General features: G+C 47.3%; 1 protein-coding gene across 14 annotated transcripts in view; it reads right to left on the bottom strand.

Annotated features, from left to right (window-relative positions):
• The window catches only part of kiaa1109 (KIAA1109 ortholog), a 637888-nt gene that overhangs the window by 332135 nt on the left and 289377 nt on the right, over window positions 1-16376 (bottom strand). For all 14 annotated transcript variants that reach the window (XM_068042417.1, XM_068042485.1, XM_068042453.1 and 11 more), the window contains 3 exons: window positions 16035-16105; window positions 15544-15714; window positions 13203-13323 (listed from right to left, as the gene is read on the bottom strand). In XM_068042417.1, coding sequence (XP_067898518.1) covers window positions 13203-13323; window positions 15544-15714; window positions 16035-16105 — 363 coding nt within the window. The remainder of the gene's footprint in view (window positions 1-13202; window positions 13324-15543; window positions 15715-16034; window positions 16106-16376) is intronic.

Below are 16376 nucleotides of genomic sequence, written 5' to 3'. Positions count from 1 at the left end.
TACAAGATGTGCGACGCTAACAGACTGAGGAGCAGGCTCTGGAAATTGCATCCATTCATGTGGACCGTTCATTCGGTGACGTAGAGCTTGGGAGTCCTGGTGAACATACAGCCAATGCTGTCATAATCGTTACATGCATAACCTCAAGAGCAACAGTATGCTCTTCTCATTGTACCTTGCAGGTCAGCGTTCTGAATCGACCCCGGCGGCCCAGGACTCCATCCAAACCTCAGAGGAAGCAACATCCCATGACACTTCTGCGTCTACCACCAGCGCAAATACAGTCACTTCGGTGGGAATGCGATCGGTGATAGAGTTTGGTTCACAAGCTGCGAGAACACTGCACACGTGCCCGAGCAGCTGACTGAGGCTGAGACAGCCGAGACCCCTGATAGTCGGAGGGCTGAGAGTGGCCAGGTCTATGCTGACACGCAGGCTACTGATGACCCTCTGTTGTTGACAGCACAGGGCATGCTGGAGCTGCAGCAGCAGTCATGGCAACATCTGGTGGAGATGCCACAGGCCTTGCACAGCCTTCAGCGGACAATGGGGGAGTCCATCCAGGCCATGACAGCTGTCATGGCAATTGAGCGCATGGCTTCATCCAATGAGATGGCAACGGCCCTCTTGGTGAGCCACATTCCATTAATACACGCTGACCTGCAATCTCTCGCCGAGGCCATGAGATCCACGCAGCACTGGCAAGACGAGAGAGGGACCAGGAGCATGGAGACTGTCCCTGCCCCTGGTCCTTCCCAGGAGAGCAGAGGAGTTGAAACAACCCGAGATGGAGGAGGCGAGGCTGCGCACCATATTTGGGGTCTCCCCTCAATGCAATTCCAATGTGGATGCCGGCCCCTCCACCACTGAGACAAGCTCCAGCAGCCACGATGTCGGAGGAGTCTCCTGTGCTGACGCAGGAATCCTGCAGCCAGCCGGGACCCTCCAGGCCTTGTGCATACAGAGGACGACTGCCGAAGTCATCCACAGCCAAAGGTCAAGCTGATCAGCAGCCTTCCTCCAGTCAAGCTGCTACAGCAGAGGTGGCACTGCGAAGCAGCACTCACAAACGCTTCATCCTGACTTGGAACTATATCGCCGTTGCTTCACAGTCGCTGGGTCAAAATCCTGGAACTCCCTTCCTACCTCACATGGACTGCAGGGGTTCAAGAAGGCAGCTCACCACCACCTTCTCTAGGGAAATTAAGGATGAGCAATAAATGCTGGTCAAGCCAGCGACGCCCACATCCCATGAATGAATAAAAAAAAATTTTTTTTTAGAACAGGTGAATGAGGGTGCATTGCGGCTTGCAGAACACAGGGTAGTTTTTATGGTGTGGAGAACCTTTGATCAATAAGGCGTTGGTGTGCATCCCTTCCTCGCTGCTCGTACTCCATGCAGCACTATGTCCTCCCATGCACCTTTCCTGCTGCAAGTCTTCTGCATCCTCATCATCCGAGGAGGAGTCCTACTCACATCTCTCCTCATTCTGCAAAGCCTCCCCTTTATTGATTGCATACTTGTGCAGAGTGCAGCAAACAGCAACTATACGAGCTAACCTTTCCAGTTCGTGCTGCAGGACACCACCTGACCTATCCAGGCAGCAGAAGCACATTTTCAGCATGCCGATCGTCTGTTCAACGGTGGCTCTTGTCGCACCATGGCTGGCATTGTATCTTTCCTCTGCATCACTGGTGGGGTTTCTCACTGATGTCAGAAGCAAAGTCTGCAAGGAGTAGCCCTTGTCTCTAAGAAGCCACCCCTCCATCTGAGCCAGTTCAGTGAACAGCAACGGCAGCTGGGACTGGCACATGAAGAAGGCACCATGGCAGCTGCCCAGAAAACAGGCACAGATTTTCATGAAGCTTTTCCAGTGATCACATACTAGCTGCATATTGAGCCAGTGGAAGCCCTTCCAGTTTACGTATGCAGCTGGTCACCTGGCGGGAGCCTTGATGGCCACATGAGTGCAATCCTTGACCCCTTACACCTGTGGGAATCCTGTGATGGAGCCAAAATCGATGGCCCTCTGGGCCTGGCTCTCAGGGTCTGTCCTGAAGCGGACATAGTCACCGGCCCTCCGGTACAGGGCATTGGTGACCTTCTTGATGCAGCGGTGCACTGCTGACTGAGTGACCCCACAAAGATTCCCAGTGAGTCCCTGAAATGATGCAAAGGAATAGAAGTTAAGAGCCACTGTCACTTTGAGGGCCACAAGCATAGGATGTCCATCGAAGCCAGTCGGCTGCAGGTCATTGTTGAGCAGGGCACAGAGATGTGTCACTGCCTCTCTCAACATCCACTGTCGCCTCTGACACTGGCGTTCTGACATCTGCAGGTATGTCATTCGGAACCTGTAGATGCATAGCAACCTGTACTGGCAAGCTCTCCTTGGGAGCTGCTGCTGCTCAAGACCGGGGTGGGGGGGGGGGGGGGGGGTTGCTTCCACGTGGGCTGCACCTGCCTGTTGGTTTTGCCTGCAGCGCATATGGCTCCTCACGACAAGCGGATCAATGAATACAGAGTGAACCATCCCCATCTCCAAGTTGCAATTAAACTCGGTTCCTTCACTTCTTCGAAAGTACCTAACAGGGCAAAGAATGACGTTGACTGGTATCGGTGCTTTCAGGCATCAACTCTGTGGCATTGCAGTGCACTGTCCGTCTTAGCTTCCACGAAGTGTAGCACAGCATGACCACATTCAGATTGCATCAGTTGCATCGATTGGCCCACCAGCCAGATTACCTTTAAATGCCTACCATTTATGGCACCCTCCCCACACACAGGGTTCCTGGAGTGCAATTGCTCCTTCACTCACACAAATATTCAATGGCGCAGAGTGCCCCTCTTCAAGAAGGAGGGTGCGCAGTTGCTCCCTTGATACCTGCAGAGTTATACCCCCTTTAATGCACTCCTCCTCCCACCTCCCTAAACATATGCAGAGTTGTGCACCATTTAATGCAAACCCGCTCCCACCTCTCTACTAGTATGCAAAGCTGTGCCCCCTTTAATGCACTCTCCCTCCCATTCAGATTGCATCAGTTGCATCGATTGGCCCACCAGCCAGATTACCTTTAAATGCCTACCATTTATGGCACCCTCCCCACACACAGGGTTCCTGGAGTGCAATTGCTCCTTCACTCACACAAATATTCAATGGCGCAGAGTGCCCCTCTTCAAGAAGGAGGGTGCGCAGTTGCTCCCTTGATACCTGCAGAGTTATACCCCCTTTAATGCACTCCTCCTCCCACCTCCCTAAACATATGCAGAGTTGTGCCCCGTTAATGCAATCCCCCTCCCTGCATGTATGCAGAGTTGTGAGCCCTTTAATGCACTCCCACTCCCACGTCTCTGGATGCCTGCGGAGTTGTGCTCCCAGTATTACCATCCCCCCTCCCACCTCCCTTGATGTCTACAGTGTCCCCAGCAATACCATCCCCCCTTCCCAACTCTCTTGATGCCTGCAGAGTTGTGCCCCCCAGTGATACCATCCCCCCTCCCTACACACACATGCAAAGTTGAGACCCAACTCGCAAGACTTACCTTCACAGGCTCCGAGCACTGCAACCTCTGTCCCACCGGCTTTTATTAGCCAGGAATGGGGCAGCATGTGAACGACGCCCATTCACCAGAATATGCAGAACTGTTGACTAAGAGGCAGCAGGATACATAATGAGGCGGTAAGTAGCGCTTTGAATACTGAAATTAGGCTCCCGCCCCGAGGCCTCGCTGCCACCAGCAATAAGGGGCGGAGCCTTCCTGGCATCAGGGAGCGTGCCGGGCCTCTCCCAAAGGCATTTTCCGCCGCCCATCCCCAGCCATGACCCCCAACGTCATGGGGCCGGTAAAGTTCAGCCCTCTGACTCAGTAATGGGGCATACAGTGTATGACTTATCAGCAAGTCACAATGACTAAAATGCAAGGCCCTGCAAGTGGTGCAGGATCCTGGAAAAAATTGCCCTCTGTCCCTTTGGTCTGCCTGACCAGATCTTCGCAGTCCGACATACTAAGGATCAGCAAACTCCAAGTGTCACTACGTGCTGAGGTTCTATCTGTCCCCGGTGTTGCGAAGGATGGGCCTGGTCACATTGCCGCGGAACGCTCCATGCAGTTGGGCGGTGCCGTACCACCTATCCTTCGTGGAACAGTTTCTGCGGGAAAACACCTTTGACCACCGGTCCATCAGGCAGTGGTCTGCACGGAATGTCCTCAAGGCCCTACGGGAAAAGGAAACGGTGGATCCTGTCGGATGGTTCCCCGAGCAGAACGTCAAAGTCATTTGGCGGAATGCCTCATCACCAGAACTTTCAAACAAGCACCAAGACGTAGCTTGGCTGGTGGTGAGAAGGGCCCTCCCCGTCAGATCCTTCATGCACACCCGAAGTCTCGCCCCCTCCGCACAGTGCCCCCGCGTTGGCTGTGGTGGGGAAGAGACGGTCGCCCACCTCCTCCTGGAATGTGCCTTTGCAAAGCAGGTGTGGAAAGAGATGCAGTGGTTTTTGTCAAGGTTCATCCCAAGCAGCTCTGTAACACAGGAGTCTGTGCTCTCCGGGCTGTTCCCAGGGACGCACACCGAGACAAACATCAACTGCTGCTGGAGGACTATCAATTCGGTGAAAGACGCCCTTTGGTTTGCCCGAAACTTGCTGGTCTTCCAGCGCAAAGAGTTGTCCACCACCGAATGTTGCAGACTGGCACATTCCAAGGTCCAGGACTACGTGCTGAGGGACGCACTAAAGCTTGGGGCAGCCGCAGCAAAGGCTCAATGAGGAAAGACCACAGTGTAAGGTTCCCCCACCAAGCTGGACTGAGGGGCTGGATCCATGGGAAACCCCTCGAACTGTATCGTTAATATTCTCAATTGCTGTAAATGTAAAACTGTAATTGACATGACAATTGTGAAACAGAAGGGTTGGGAAGAAACTCATGACAGTATTGAAGGAAACTGATCTCCCTTGCAATGTTTGTATTTTTTGGTGCTGTTTGGAAACTGTTTGGCAATGTAATTTTTACAGATTTTTATGAATAAAGTATATTTTTAAAAAAAGACATACTAAGGATCAGCAAATCCTTTTATGATGGGCTGTATGACGCGAAGCCCACAGACAGCACAGCCACCCAGTCCTTCCTGTCATCTATCACAGAGGTCTTAGATGACGGCAGGAGGGAAAGACTGGACAAGCCGCTAACTCTGGATGAGCTGACAAAGGCCGTCGAGTCCTTCGAGACGAGTAAAACTCCCAGAAGCGACGGCTTACAGGTCAAGTTGTACTCGGCCCTGTGGGACTGGGTCGGCCCGGACCTGCTGGAAGTATACGAGAGTATGCTCCTGGCTGGCAGCAGGTCAGAATCCATGAGGAAAGGCATCATCACCCTCATTTGCAAGCAGAAGGGGGAGAGGGCAGAAATCAGAAATTGGCGGCCCATCTCACTGCTTAATGTTGACTACAAGATTCTGTCCAAAGTCATAGCCAGTCGAGTCAAGTCTGCTCTGGGGTTGGTGATCCACCCCGATCAGACCTGTACTGTACCCGGCAGGAAGATCTCTGATAGTCTCGCGCTACTCAGGGATACGATCGCCTACATACGGGACAGGAGGGTGGACACCTGCCTCATCAGCCTGGACCAGGAGAAGGCTTTTGACAGGATATCGCACAGTGGCGCAGTGGTTAGCACCACCGCCTCACAGCTCCAGCGACCCGGGTTCAATTCTGGGTACTGCCTGTGTGGAGTTTGCAAGTTCTCCCTGTGTCTGCGTGGGTTTCCTCCGGGTGCTCCAGTTTCCTCCCACATGCCAAAGACTTGCAGGTTGATAGGTAAATTAGCCATTAGCAATTGCCCCTAGTATAGGCAGGTGGCAGGGAAATATAGGGACAGGTGGGGATGTGGTAGGAATATGGAATTAGTGTAGGATTAGTATAAATGGGTGGTTGATGGTCGGCACAGACTCGGTGGGCCGAAGGGCCTGTTTCAGTGCTGTATCTCTAAACTAAACTAAACTTACATGATGGACGTGCTTTCCAAAATGGGGTTTGGGGAGGGAATCTGCAATTGGATCCAACTGCTCTACACAAACATCAGTAGTGCAGTCTCAATCAATGGGTGGGAATCGGAAAGTTTCCCAATCAAATCTGGAGTCAGACAGGGCTGTCCTCTCTCCCCGGTCTTGTTTGTTTGCTGTATTGAACCCTTTGCTGAATCTATTAGGAAGGATGCAAGCATAAGAGGGGTGACAATCCCAGGCAGCGGAGGCACTCAGGTTAAAACCTCCCTGCACATGGATGACGTCGCCGTCTTCTGCTCGGATCCGCTGTCCGTGCGCAGACTGATGAGCATCTGCGACCAGTTCGAACTGGCCTCGGGAGCCAAAGTTAACCACGGCAAGAGAAAAGCCATGTTCTTTGGGAACTGGGCTGACCGATCCTTTGTCCCCTTCACCGTCAGGTCAGACTACCTGAAGGTGCTGGGGATATGGTTCGGAAGGGCCAGGGTGTGCACCAAAACCTGGGAGGAGCGAGTAGCCAAGGTACAACAAAAGTTGAGCATGTGGGGGCAGCGATCTCTCTCCATTGTGGGTAAGAACCTGGTCATCAGGTGCGAGGCGCTCATGTTGTTGCTGTATGTGGCGCAGGTCTGGCCCATACCCCACTCCTGCACTGTGGCGGTCACCCGAGCCACTTTCCGCTTCATCTGGGGATCTAAAATGGACCGGGTCCGGAGGGACACGATGTTCAAATCTCTGGATAAGGGCGGGAAAAATGTACCCAACGTGGCCCTCATCCTGATAACCACCTTCGTGTGCGGCTTCATCAAGCTGTGTGTAGACCTCCAGTACGCAAACTCCAAGTGTCACTACGTGCTGAGGTTCTATCTGTCCCCGGTGTTGCGAAGGATGGGCCTGATCGCATTGCCGCGGAACGCTCCATGCAGTTGGACCGTGCCATACCACCTATCCTTCGTGGAGCAGTTTCTGCCGATCCATCAGGCAGTGGTCTGCACAGAACATCCTCAAGGCCCTACGGGAAAAGGAGACGTGGGATCCTGTCGGATGGTTCCCAAGCAGACCGCCAAAGTCATTTGGCGGAATGCCTCATCACCAGAACTTTCAAACAAGCACCACTTGGCTGGTGGTGAGAAGGGCCCTCCCCGTCAGATCCTTCGTGGAGCAGTTTCTGCGGGAAAACACCTTTGACCACCGATCCATCAGGCGGTGGTCTGCACGGAATGTCCTCAAGGCCTACGGGAAAAGGAGATGGTGCAGCCTGTCGGATGGTTCCCCGAGCGGACCGCCAAAGTCATTTGGCGGAATGCCTCATCACCAGAACTTTCAAACAAGCACCAAGATGTAGCTTGGCTGGTGGTGAGAAGAGCCCCCTCCCCGCCAGATCCTTCCTGCACGTCCGAAGTCTCGCCCCCTCCACGCAATGCCCCCGCGGTGGCTGTGGTGGGGGAGAGACGGTTGCCCACCACCTTCTGGAATGTGTCTTTGCAAAGCAGGTGTGGAAAGAGATGCAGTAGTTTTTGTCGAGATTCATCCCAAGCAGCTCGGTAACACAGGAGTCTGTGCTCTAAGGGCTGTTCCCAGGGACGCACACCGAGACAAACATCAACTGCTGCTGGAGGACTATCAATTCGGTGAAAGACACCCTTTGGTCTGCCCGAAACTTGCTGGCCTTCCAGCGCAAAGAGTTGTCCATGACTGAATGTTGCAGACTGGCACATTCCAAGGTCCAGGACTACGTGCTGAGGGACGCACTAAATCTTGGGGCAGCCGCAGCAAAGGCTCAATGGGGAAAGACCACTGTGTAAGGTCCCCCCAACCAAGCTGAACTGAGGGGCTGGATCCATGGGAAACCCCTAAAACTGTATCTGGAAAATTTTGTCTGCTGTAAAATGTAAAAATGTATCTGGCACAACAAATGAAATGGAAGGGTTGTGAGGCAACTCATGATTGCATTGAAGGAAACTGTTCTCTTTTGCACTGTTTGTATTCTTTGACTTGGTGCTGTTTGAAACTGTTTGGTAATGTATTTTTTACAGATTTCTATGAATAAAGTATACTTTCGAAATAAAAAAAATAAGTATTATTGAAGGAGACCAAAATTGCACACAATATTCCAGGTGTGGCCTCACCAAGGCCCAGTATAACTGCAGCAAGACATCCCTGCTCCTGTACTCGAATCCTCTAACTATGAAGGCCAACATACCATTTGCCTTTTTTAACACCCGTTACACCTGCATGTTTACCTTCAGCAACTGGTGTAGGAGAACACCCAGGTCTCACTGCATATTCCCCTCTCTCAGTTTCTTGCCGTTCAGACAATAATCTGCCTTCCTGTTTTTGCTACCAAAGTGGATGACCTCACATTTATCCACATTATACTGCATCTGCCATGCGTTAGCCCACTCACTCAGCTTGTCTAAATCACCCTGAAGCCTCTCTGCATCGTCCTCACAACTCACCCTCCCACCCAGTTTTGTGCCATCTGCAAATGAGGAGATATTACATTTAGTTCCCTCATCTAAATCATTAATATATATTGTGAATAGCTGGGGTCCTAGCACCGATCCCTGCGGTAGCCCACTAGTCACTGCCTGCCATTCGGAAAAAGACCCATTTATCCCTACTCTTGGTTTCCTGTCCGCCAACCAATTTTCTATCCATCGCAATACACTACCCCCAATCCCACATGCTTTAATTTTACATGCTAATCTCTTATGTGGGACTTTGTTGAAAGCCTTCTGAAAGTCCAAATAAACCACATCCACTGGCTCCCCCTCATCAACTCTACGAGTTACATCCTCAAAGAATTCTAGCAGATTTGTCAAGCATGATTTCCCTTTCGTAAATCCATGCTGACTCTGCCTGATTCTACCACTGTTCTCTAAGTGCTCTGCTATAAAATCGTTGATAACGGACTCTAGAATTTTCCCCACTACCGATGTCAGGCTGATTGGCCTATAATTCCCTGCTTTCTCTCTACCTCCCTTTTTAAATAGTGGGGTTACATTAGCTACCCTCCAATCTGTAGGAACTGCTCCAGAGTCTGTAGAATCTTGGAAGATGACCACCAATGCATCCACTATTTCTAGGGCCACTTCCTTAAGTACTCTGGGATGCATACCATCGGGTCCTGGGGATTTATCAGCCTTCAATTCCATCAATTTCCCCAACACCATTTCTCTACTAATACTGATTTCCTTCAGTTCCTCTCTCTCACTAAGCCCTGTGTTCCCCAACATTTCTGGTATGATATTTGTGTCCTCCTTTGTGAAGACAGAACCAAAGTATGCATTTAGTTGGTCAGCCATTTCTTTATTCCCCATAATAAATTCCCCTGTTTCTGACTGTAAGGGACCTACATTTGTCTTCACCAATCTTTTTTTCTTTACATACCTGTAGAAACGTTTAGTCAGTTTTTAGGTTCCCCGCAAGCTTGATCTCATACTCTATTTTCCCCTTCTTAATCAATCCCTTGGTCTTCCTTTGCTGAAATCTAAACTGCTCCCAATCCTCAGGTCTGTTGTTTGCTCTGGCAAATTTATATGCCTCTTCCTTGGATCTAATACTACCTCTATAATTTCCCTTTTAAGCCATGGTTTGGCTACCTTTCCCACTTTACTTTTGCGTCAGACAGGGATAAACAATTGTTGCAGTTCATCCATGTTTAAATGTTTGCCATTGCCTATCCACCATCATCCATTTAAATAACATTTCCCAATCCGTCATAGCCAACTCGCACCTCATACCATCGTATTTCCTTGACTAAGATTCAGGACCCTAGTCTCAGAATCAACTGCGTCAATCTCCATCTTGATGAAGAATTCAATAATATTATGGTCGCTCGTCCCCAAGGGGTCTCGCACCACTAGACTGTCAATTATTCCTCTCTCATTACACAATTGGGGCGGCACAGTGGCGCAGTGGTTAGCACCGCAGCCTCACAGCTCCAGCGACCCGGGTTCAATTCTGGGTACTGCCTGTGTGGAGTTTGCAAGTTCTCCCTGTGTCTGCGTGGGTTTCCTCCGGGTGCTCCGGTTTCCTCCCACAAGCCAAAAAGACTTGCAGGTTGATAGGTAAATTGGCCATTGTAAATTGCCCCTAGTATAGGTAGGTGGTAGGGAAATATAGGGACAGGTGGGGATGTGGTAGGTATATGGGATTAGTATAAATGGGTGGTTGATGGGCGGCACAGACTCGGTGGGCCGAAGGGCCTGTTTCAGTGCTGTATCACTAAAAACAATACCCAGTCTAGGATGGCCCGTTCTCTAGTTGGTTCCTCAACATATTGGTCCAGAAAACCATCCCGTATACACTCCAAGAATTCCTTCTCGATGGTATTGTGACTAATTTGATTTGCCCAATCTATATGCAGATTAAAATCACCCATAATTACAGATGTTCCTTTATCGCATGCGTCTCTAATTTCCTGTTTAATGCCGTTCCCAACATCACCACTACAGTTTGGGGGTCTATATACAACCCCCACCAATATTTTTTGCCCCCGAGTGTTTCTCAGCTCTACCCATACAGATCCCACATCGTCAGAGCTAATATCTTTCCTCATTATTGCATTAATTGCCTCTTTAACCAGCAATGCAACTCCATTGCCTTTTGCTTATCATTCCTAAATACTGAATACCCCTGGATGCTCATTTCCCATCACTGGTCACCTTGCAGCCATGTCTCCGTAATCCCGACTATATCATACCCGTTTACATCTATTTACGCCATTAATTCATCCACTTTATTGCAAATGCTCCGCGCGTTAAGGCACAAAGCCTTAAGGCTCATCTTTTTAACATTACTTGTCCCCTTCCTACTATTTTTCACTGTGGCCCTGTTTGATTCTTGCCCATTGATTTCTCTGCCTATCACTTTTCTTATTCCCCTTACTGTCTTTTGTTCAAGTCTTGGATGCCCCTCTGACTCCTTGCAAAGGTTCCCATCCCCCTGCCATTTTAGTTTAAACCCTCCCCAACCACTCTCGCAAATACTTCGCCTAGGACATCAGTCCCGGTCCTGCCCAGGTGTAACCCGTCCAGTTTGTACTTGTCCCACCTCCCCCAGAACCAGTCCCAATGTCCCAGGAATCTAAAACCCTCCCCTTCACACCATCTCTTCAGCCAAGTATTCATCCGATATATCCTGCTAGTTCTACTCTGACTACCACGTGGCACTAGTAGTAATCTTGAGATCACTACCTTTGAGGTCCTACTTTTCAACTTACTTCCTAGCTCCCTATATTCTGCTTTTAGGACCTCATCCTTTCTTTTACCTACATCGTTTATACCAATGTGTACCACGACCACTGGCTGTTCACCTTCGCCCATCAGGATGTCCTGCAACCGCTCTGAGACATCGTGACCCTAGCACCAGGGAGGCAACATACCATCCTGGAGTCTCTTTTGCAGCCACAGAAACGCCTATCTATTCCCCTTACAATTGAATCCCCTATAACTATTGCATTCCCACACTTTTTACTCCTTCCCTGTGCAGCAGAGCCAACTGTGGTGCAACAAATTGGGCTGTTGTTGCTTTCCTGAGAGGCCATTCCCCCCAACAGTATTAAAAGCAGTATATCTGTTTTGCAGGGGAATAGCCACAGGAGATTCCAGAACTGCCTGCCTAGTCCTCTTGCTCTGCCTGGTGGTCACCCATTCCCTTCCTGCCTGTGGAGTCTGAGCCTGCGGTGTGACCACCTCTCTACGCGTGCTATCCACAATACTCTCCGCCTCGTGGATGCTCCAGTGTCCCCAGCTGCCGCTCCAGCTCCGAAACCTGGGCTTCCAGGAGCTGCAGCTGGAAACACTTCCTACACACGCCGGTCCCAGGCACTGGAAATGTTCCCGGCTTCCGACATGGAGCACGAGGAGCACACCACGGCTTTGAGCTCTCCTGCCATGACTTAAATTAAACTAACCTTTTGGAAGATCTTAATGTCAAATAATATCAGTTACTGCAGAGAGGCTTCATGGTGATTTGGGAACAAGTTGAATGAGTGGGCTAATGCATGGCAGATGCAGTATAATGTGGATAAATGTGAGGTTATCTACTTTGGTAGCAAAAACAGGAAGGCAGATTATCTGAACGGCTAGAAACTTACAGAGGGGAACATGCAGCGAGACCTGGGTGTTCTCGTACACCAGTCGCTGAAGGTAAGCATGCCGGTCCAACAGGCGGTAAAAAAGGCAAATAGTATGTTGGCCTTCATAGTTAGAGGATTCGAGTACAGGATGTCTTGCTGCAATTATACAGGGCCTTGGTTAGACCACACCTGGAATATTGTGTGCTGTTTTGGTCTCCTTTTCTGAGGAAGGATGTTCTTGCTATAGAGGGAGTGCAGCGAAGGTTTACCAGACTGATTCCTGGGGTGGCGGGACTGATGTATGAGGAGAGATTGAATCGGTTAGGATTATATTCACTGGAACTGAGAAGAGAGAGGGGGGATCTCATAGAAGCCTATAAAATTTTAACAGGACTTAACAGGGTAGATGCAGGAAGGATGTTCCCGATGATGGGGGAGTCCAAAACCAGGGGTCATAGTCTAAGGATATGGGGTAAACCTTTCAGGACTGAGATGAGGAGTAATTTCTTCACCCAGCGAGTGGTGAGCCTGTGGAATTCGCTGCCACAGAAAGCAGTTGAGGCCAAAACATTGTATGTTTTCGAGAAGGAGTTAGATATAGCTCTTAGGTCTAAAGGAATCAAAGGGTATGGGGAGAAAGCGGGAACAGGTTACTGAGTTGGATGATCAGCCATGATCATAATGAATGGCGGAACAGGTTCGAAGGGCCGAATGGCCTACTCCTGCTCCTTATTGTCTATGTTTCTACTCTAGGGCCCTTCTTCCCTGGTCCGCGTTACTACAGTACTCCCTAAAAAAAACACTACTTACCATATATGAAAATAAACTGTAAACCTTTCTTACCTTAGATACTTACCCAGCTATTTAGAGCTATTCCCTAACAGCAGTGACTCAACAACCAATCACCTGCCAGCTTTCCTGTGACATCACTGTTGACTTTTTTTTTCAAAACTGATGTGTAATGTTTTCTTTTAAATGTAAAAGTGCAATTAATGTTACCAAGTTATCAGAACTATTGTCTCACAAATATTAATTCAGCATTTTTGACAGATATAATAATAGAACATGCATCCACCCATTCTTGTCTTTCCTGAATTCCACATAGTACTTACCAATTCTGAACTAGCTGATTTGCTGTTCAAACGTGCCTCCTTCAGCACTTTAGCGTGCAGATCATCCACAATCGCAGCAGGATGCCAAATGCTAGAAAAGTGAACCATTGCTTCAAAATATCTAACAATGAAAATAATTTGTTGTTAGTTTCTCACATGGAAAGAGCATGCATGATACTGTCAGATAGAGTACAACAATCTCTGAATTTTATGTAACTTCAATACAGTACACTCATTTTAAAAGTGTACATGACACTGAACTGTCGAATTCATCTTGACATGGTAGAATATATAAAATAGATCATGTCTTTCTCATTATAAGAGCAGAGTTCAACATTTATATATAGTTAGATAGTTCCCTCCAACCTGGCAACCAGTGATAGGGGGTGTGTGTGTGCGCGGGTGTGTGCATGGGTATGGTTGGCGGGGCTGGAGTAGGCATTGGGAGGAGGCAGAAGTCAGTTAGGGATGTTGTCACTGTAAATGTTCAATGGCAAGTGACTATTTCTATCAGCCACACTGACCCAATGATTGCGTATGGTATATGAAGAGACCATCCTATAAGTGACAGTTAAACAAATGTACAAGAATCAGTATAGACACATTGATAAAGAATCTTAATATTTAAAATGTAAAATTTTAGTTGCAACTCTATTTTCTTTCAATAACCATAGTTCATATGTCATGAAAAGTTAATACTTATGTATTTATCAGATGCACAGTATATGATTGCTTTATATAATTTTGCACAGAAAATGTCCATTTAAACGAAGTAGATAGTGTGTCCCACCTGCAAAGCTTCAAAAAAGAAGTACTCAGCCATTCATTCTTTCACAGGGGATAAAATTAGTATTACAGCTTAGAATGTGCATGGAGTACAGGAAACTGTGAGGATTGTGTGCAACGCTTATCACTCTATCATGAGTTCTGGTTTCAGATATTTCAAACAATAAAAACACAGAGCAGTATCACCTCACGTTACCATTTGATGGTGACAAGAGAAGTCTCACACACACACACACCCACACATAAAGAGTTTGTCCTACTTAATGCTGTTAGTGACAATACCACGTAACCTGCTCACAAGGACAAAAATTAACTGAGCCACAAACATTAGCAGCTTTTAAGCACTTAGCAACCACTTGAAAAAAAATGTTTAAAAATGATCCCTCAATCAACTCGAATCTGATTTACAATGAGCTTACACCTAATAGTTCCAGATCTCAGCCACATGGCCATAGGCAATATTGCAGTATAAGGTAGGTGCTTACTCATACAGAGGAAAAGGAAAATTAGGTCAAATCAACCCAGGTATTCTTCCACTCAGCTAAAAAGTTACAATGGCGGGGATCTCAGCATGGTTTCTAACCTGTTCTCTTGGCCAAGCATGATAAAGGGATAAAATGCTGCCTTATCTACTCAGTACAAGTATCTTCATTCTACAATTTGAAAAAAAACATTTCAAACATGTCACTAGGAGAAGCTCAGGTTATCAAGAGAAAATTGCACTTTCAATGTATTTTAAGCATCAGTCCCCACCTATCCCTCCTTTCTGTGGTTCACCAGTCCCACTTCCCCATAGAAGTAAAGCAACATGTATCAAATGCAACAAGCCATAAAATGAAAATGTGAAACAGTGAAGGCTGTAAGGGCTCTGGCTCTGGATAAACTAATTTTTGATAGTTGATGAAATATGAGCTAGGAAGTTCATCCATGAGGTTTGAACAAGATTTGGCTCAGACTAACAGTAATTGTAATCTGAACTCTCAATTTACAAGGCAACCCAGCTCCTGATAATTAGAACTTGCTTTGAATAGGCAGAATCAGCACCAATGAGGAAACTTTGCAGGTAAAGACAGAGTTACAAGTATCAAAGTTATAATAAGACCACAGCAAAGGAAGGACACTGAGTAAATTCTAGGAATCGGTGTGAACCAGAACGTTTTTTAAATTAGACATGGAATTCAAAGATAATAAAAGCAAGACCTTTGAGCTGGAACATGCAAAATAATCCAGTTAAGCTCCCAATCTTTCATATGGGAGGTAAAATGATAATATTGAAAATGCTGTGTCTTAACAGCTCAAAATAATGTCACTTCGATGATTATTCCCACTGGCAATGGGAGATTATACTCATTACACTAGCAATATAAATGAAGAAAATTTATTTAAAAGTTAAACCTAAAGAAAAAAAAATAGGTTCACAAACAACTTAAAATCAAAATAACTACAAATTGTCATTTTCTCTTTTAATACTGCTTATTTCATATAGATCAAATTATAGTCACCTTGACACACACGCACCCAGCTGCACTTTCATGGACGTGAATGGTACACTCACCTGTCAAAGGCTTCTGTTACAAGTGGGGTAAGGACAATATCCACCGCTCCCTTTACTTCTACTATCGCAGTGGTCCTGGTCTGAGAGACTGGCTGATCAAGACTCCACTGCTCAGTAACTGCATCATCTGTATTTTCCATTGTCGTTTTTTCCAGTGGAGTATAAGGAGTACTATTTTTTTTAAATGATAAGTTTTAATTCAATTACTTTGCTTCAGACATTTATACAAATAATTCTGCAAAATACAGGCATTTAATTGACTTACTATTGTTTCTGGTACCGTATACAATTAAAACAAATTTCCTGTAATAATAACATAACTGATATCATCTTTCAAAATGTTAGGGCAAAGAGGTCTCTGGGAGTATCAATAGTTGTAGGAGGACCATGAAACAAAAATTTTCAAATGCTGTTGTAAAACAATGTGATTTATTTTGCAAATACTATTCAAAATGTAATATTCTGACAGACAGTAATAAAGGAATAAATACCTTGAATTTGATCCCATTAGTTGAGCACCTCTGTCGAGTAATGCACTTGCTGCGAGACCTTGTTTAATTACCTAAAAGTAAATTAACCTCAACAATTAATATCTTTCAGGTACAGAGTAAACAATTGTTAGATAGCCAACACATTCCACCTATGTTTCAATTCTTTTACATTTGTGATTAGACCCAACATCTGAAGCATTGGGCCAGAATTGGCTTGAGTGGGGCATCTTGCAGTGTGTCCCATGAGTTGGATTTTTTTCCTCACCCTTCAGTTCAAAAACTTTTGTGCTGCAGATTGCTGGAAGTGCGTTTTGATAACCGTGCAGCGAGGTCAACAGGGCA

The sequence above is a fragment of the Heterodontus francisci genome, chromosome 1 (genome assembly GCF_036365525.1).
Source record: "Heterodontus francisci isolate sHetFra1 chromosome 1, sHetFra1.hap1, whole genome shotgun sequence".
Lineage (NCBI taxonomy): Eukaryota > Metazoa > Chordata > Chondrichthyes > Heterodontiformes > Heterodontidae > Heterodontus > Heterodontus francisci.
This window is presented reverse-complemented; position numbering and strand designations above follow the sequence as displayed.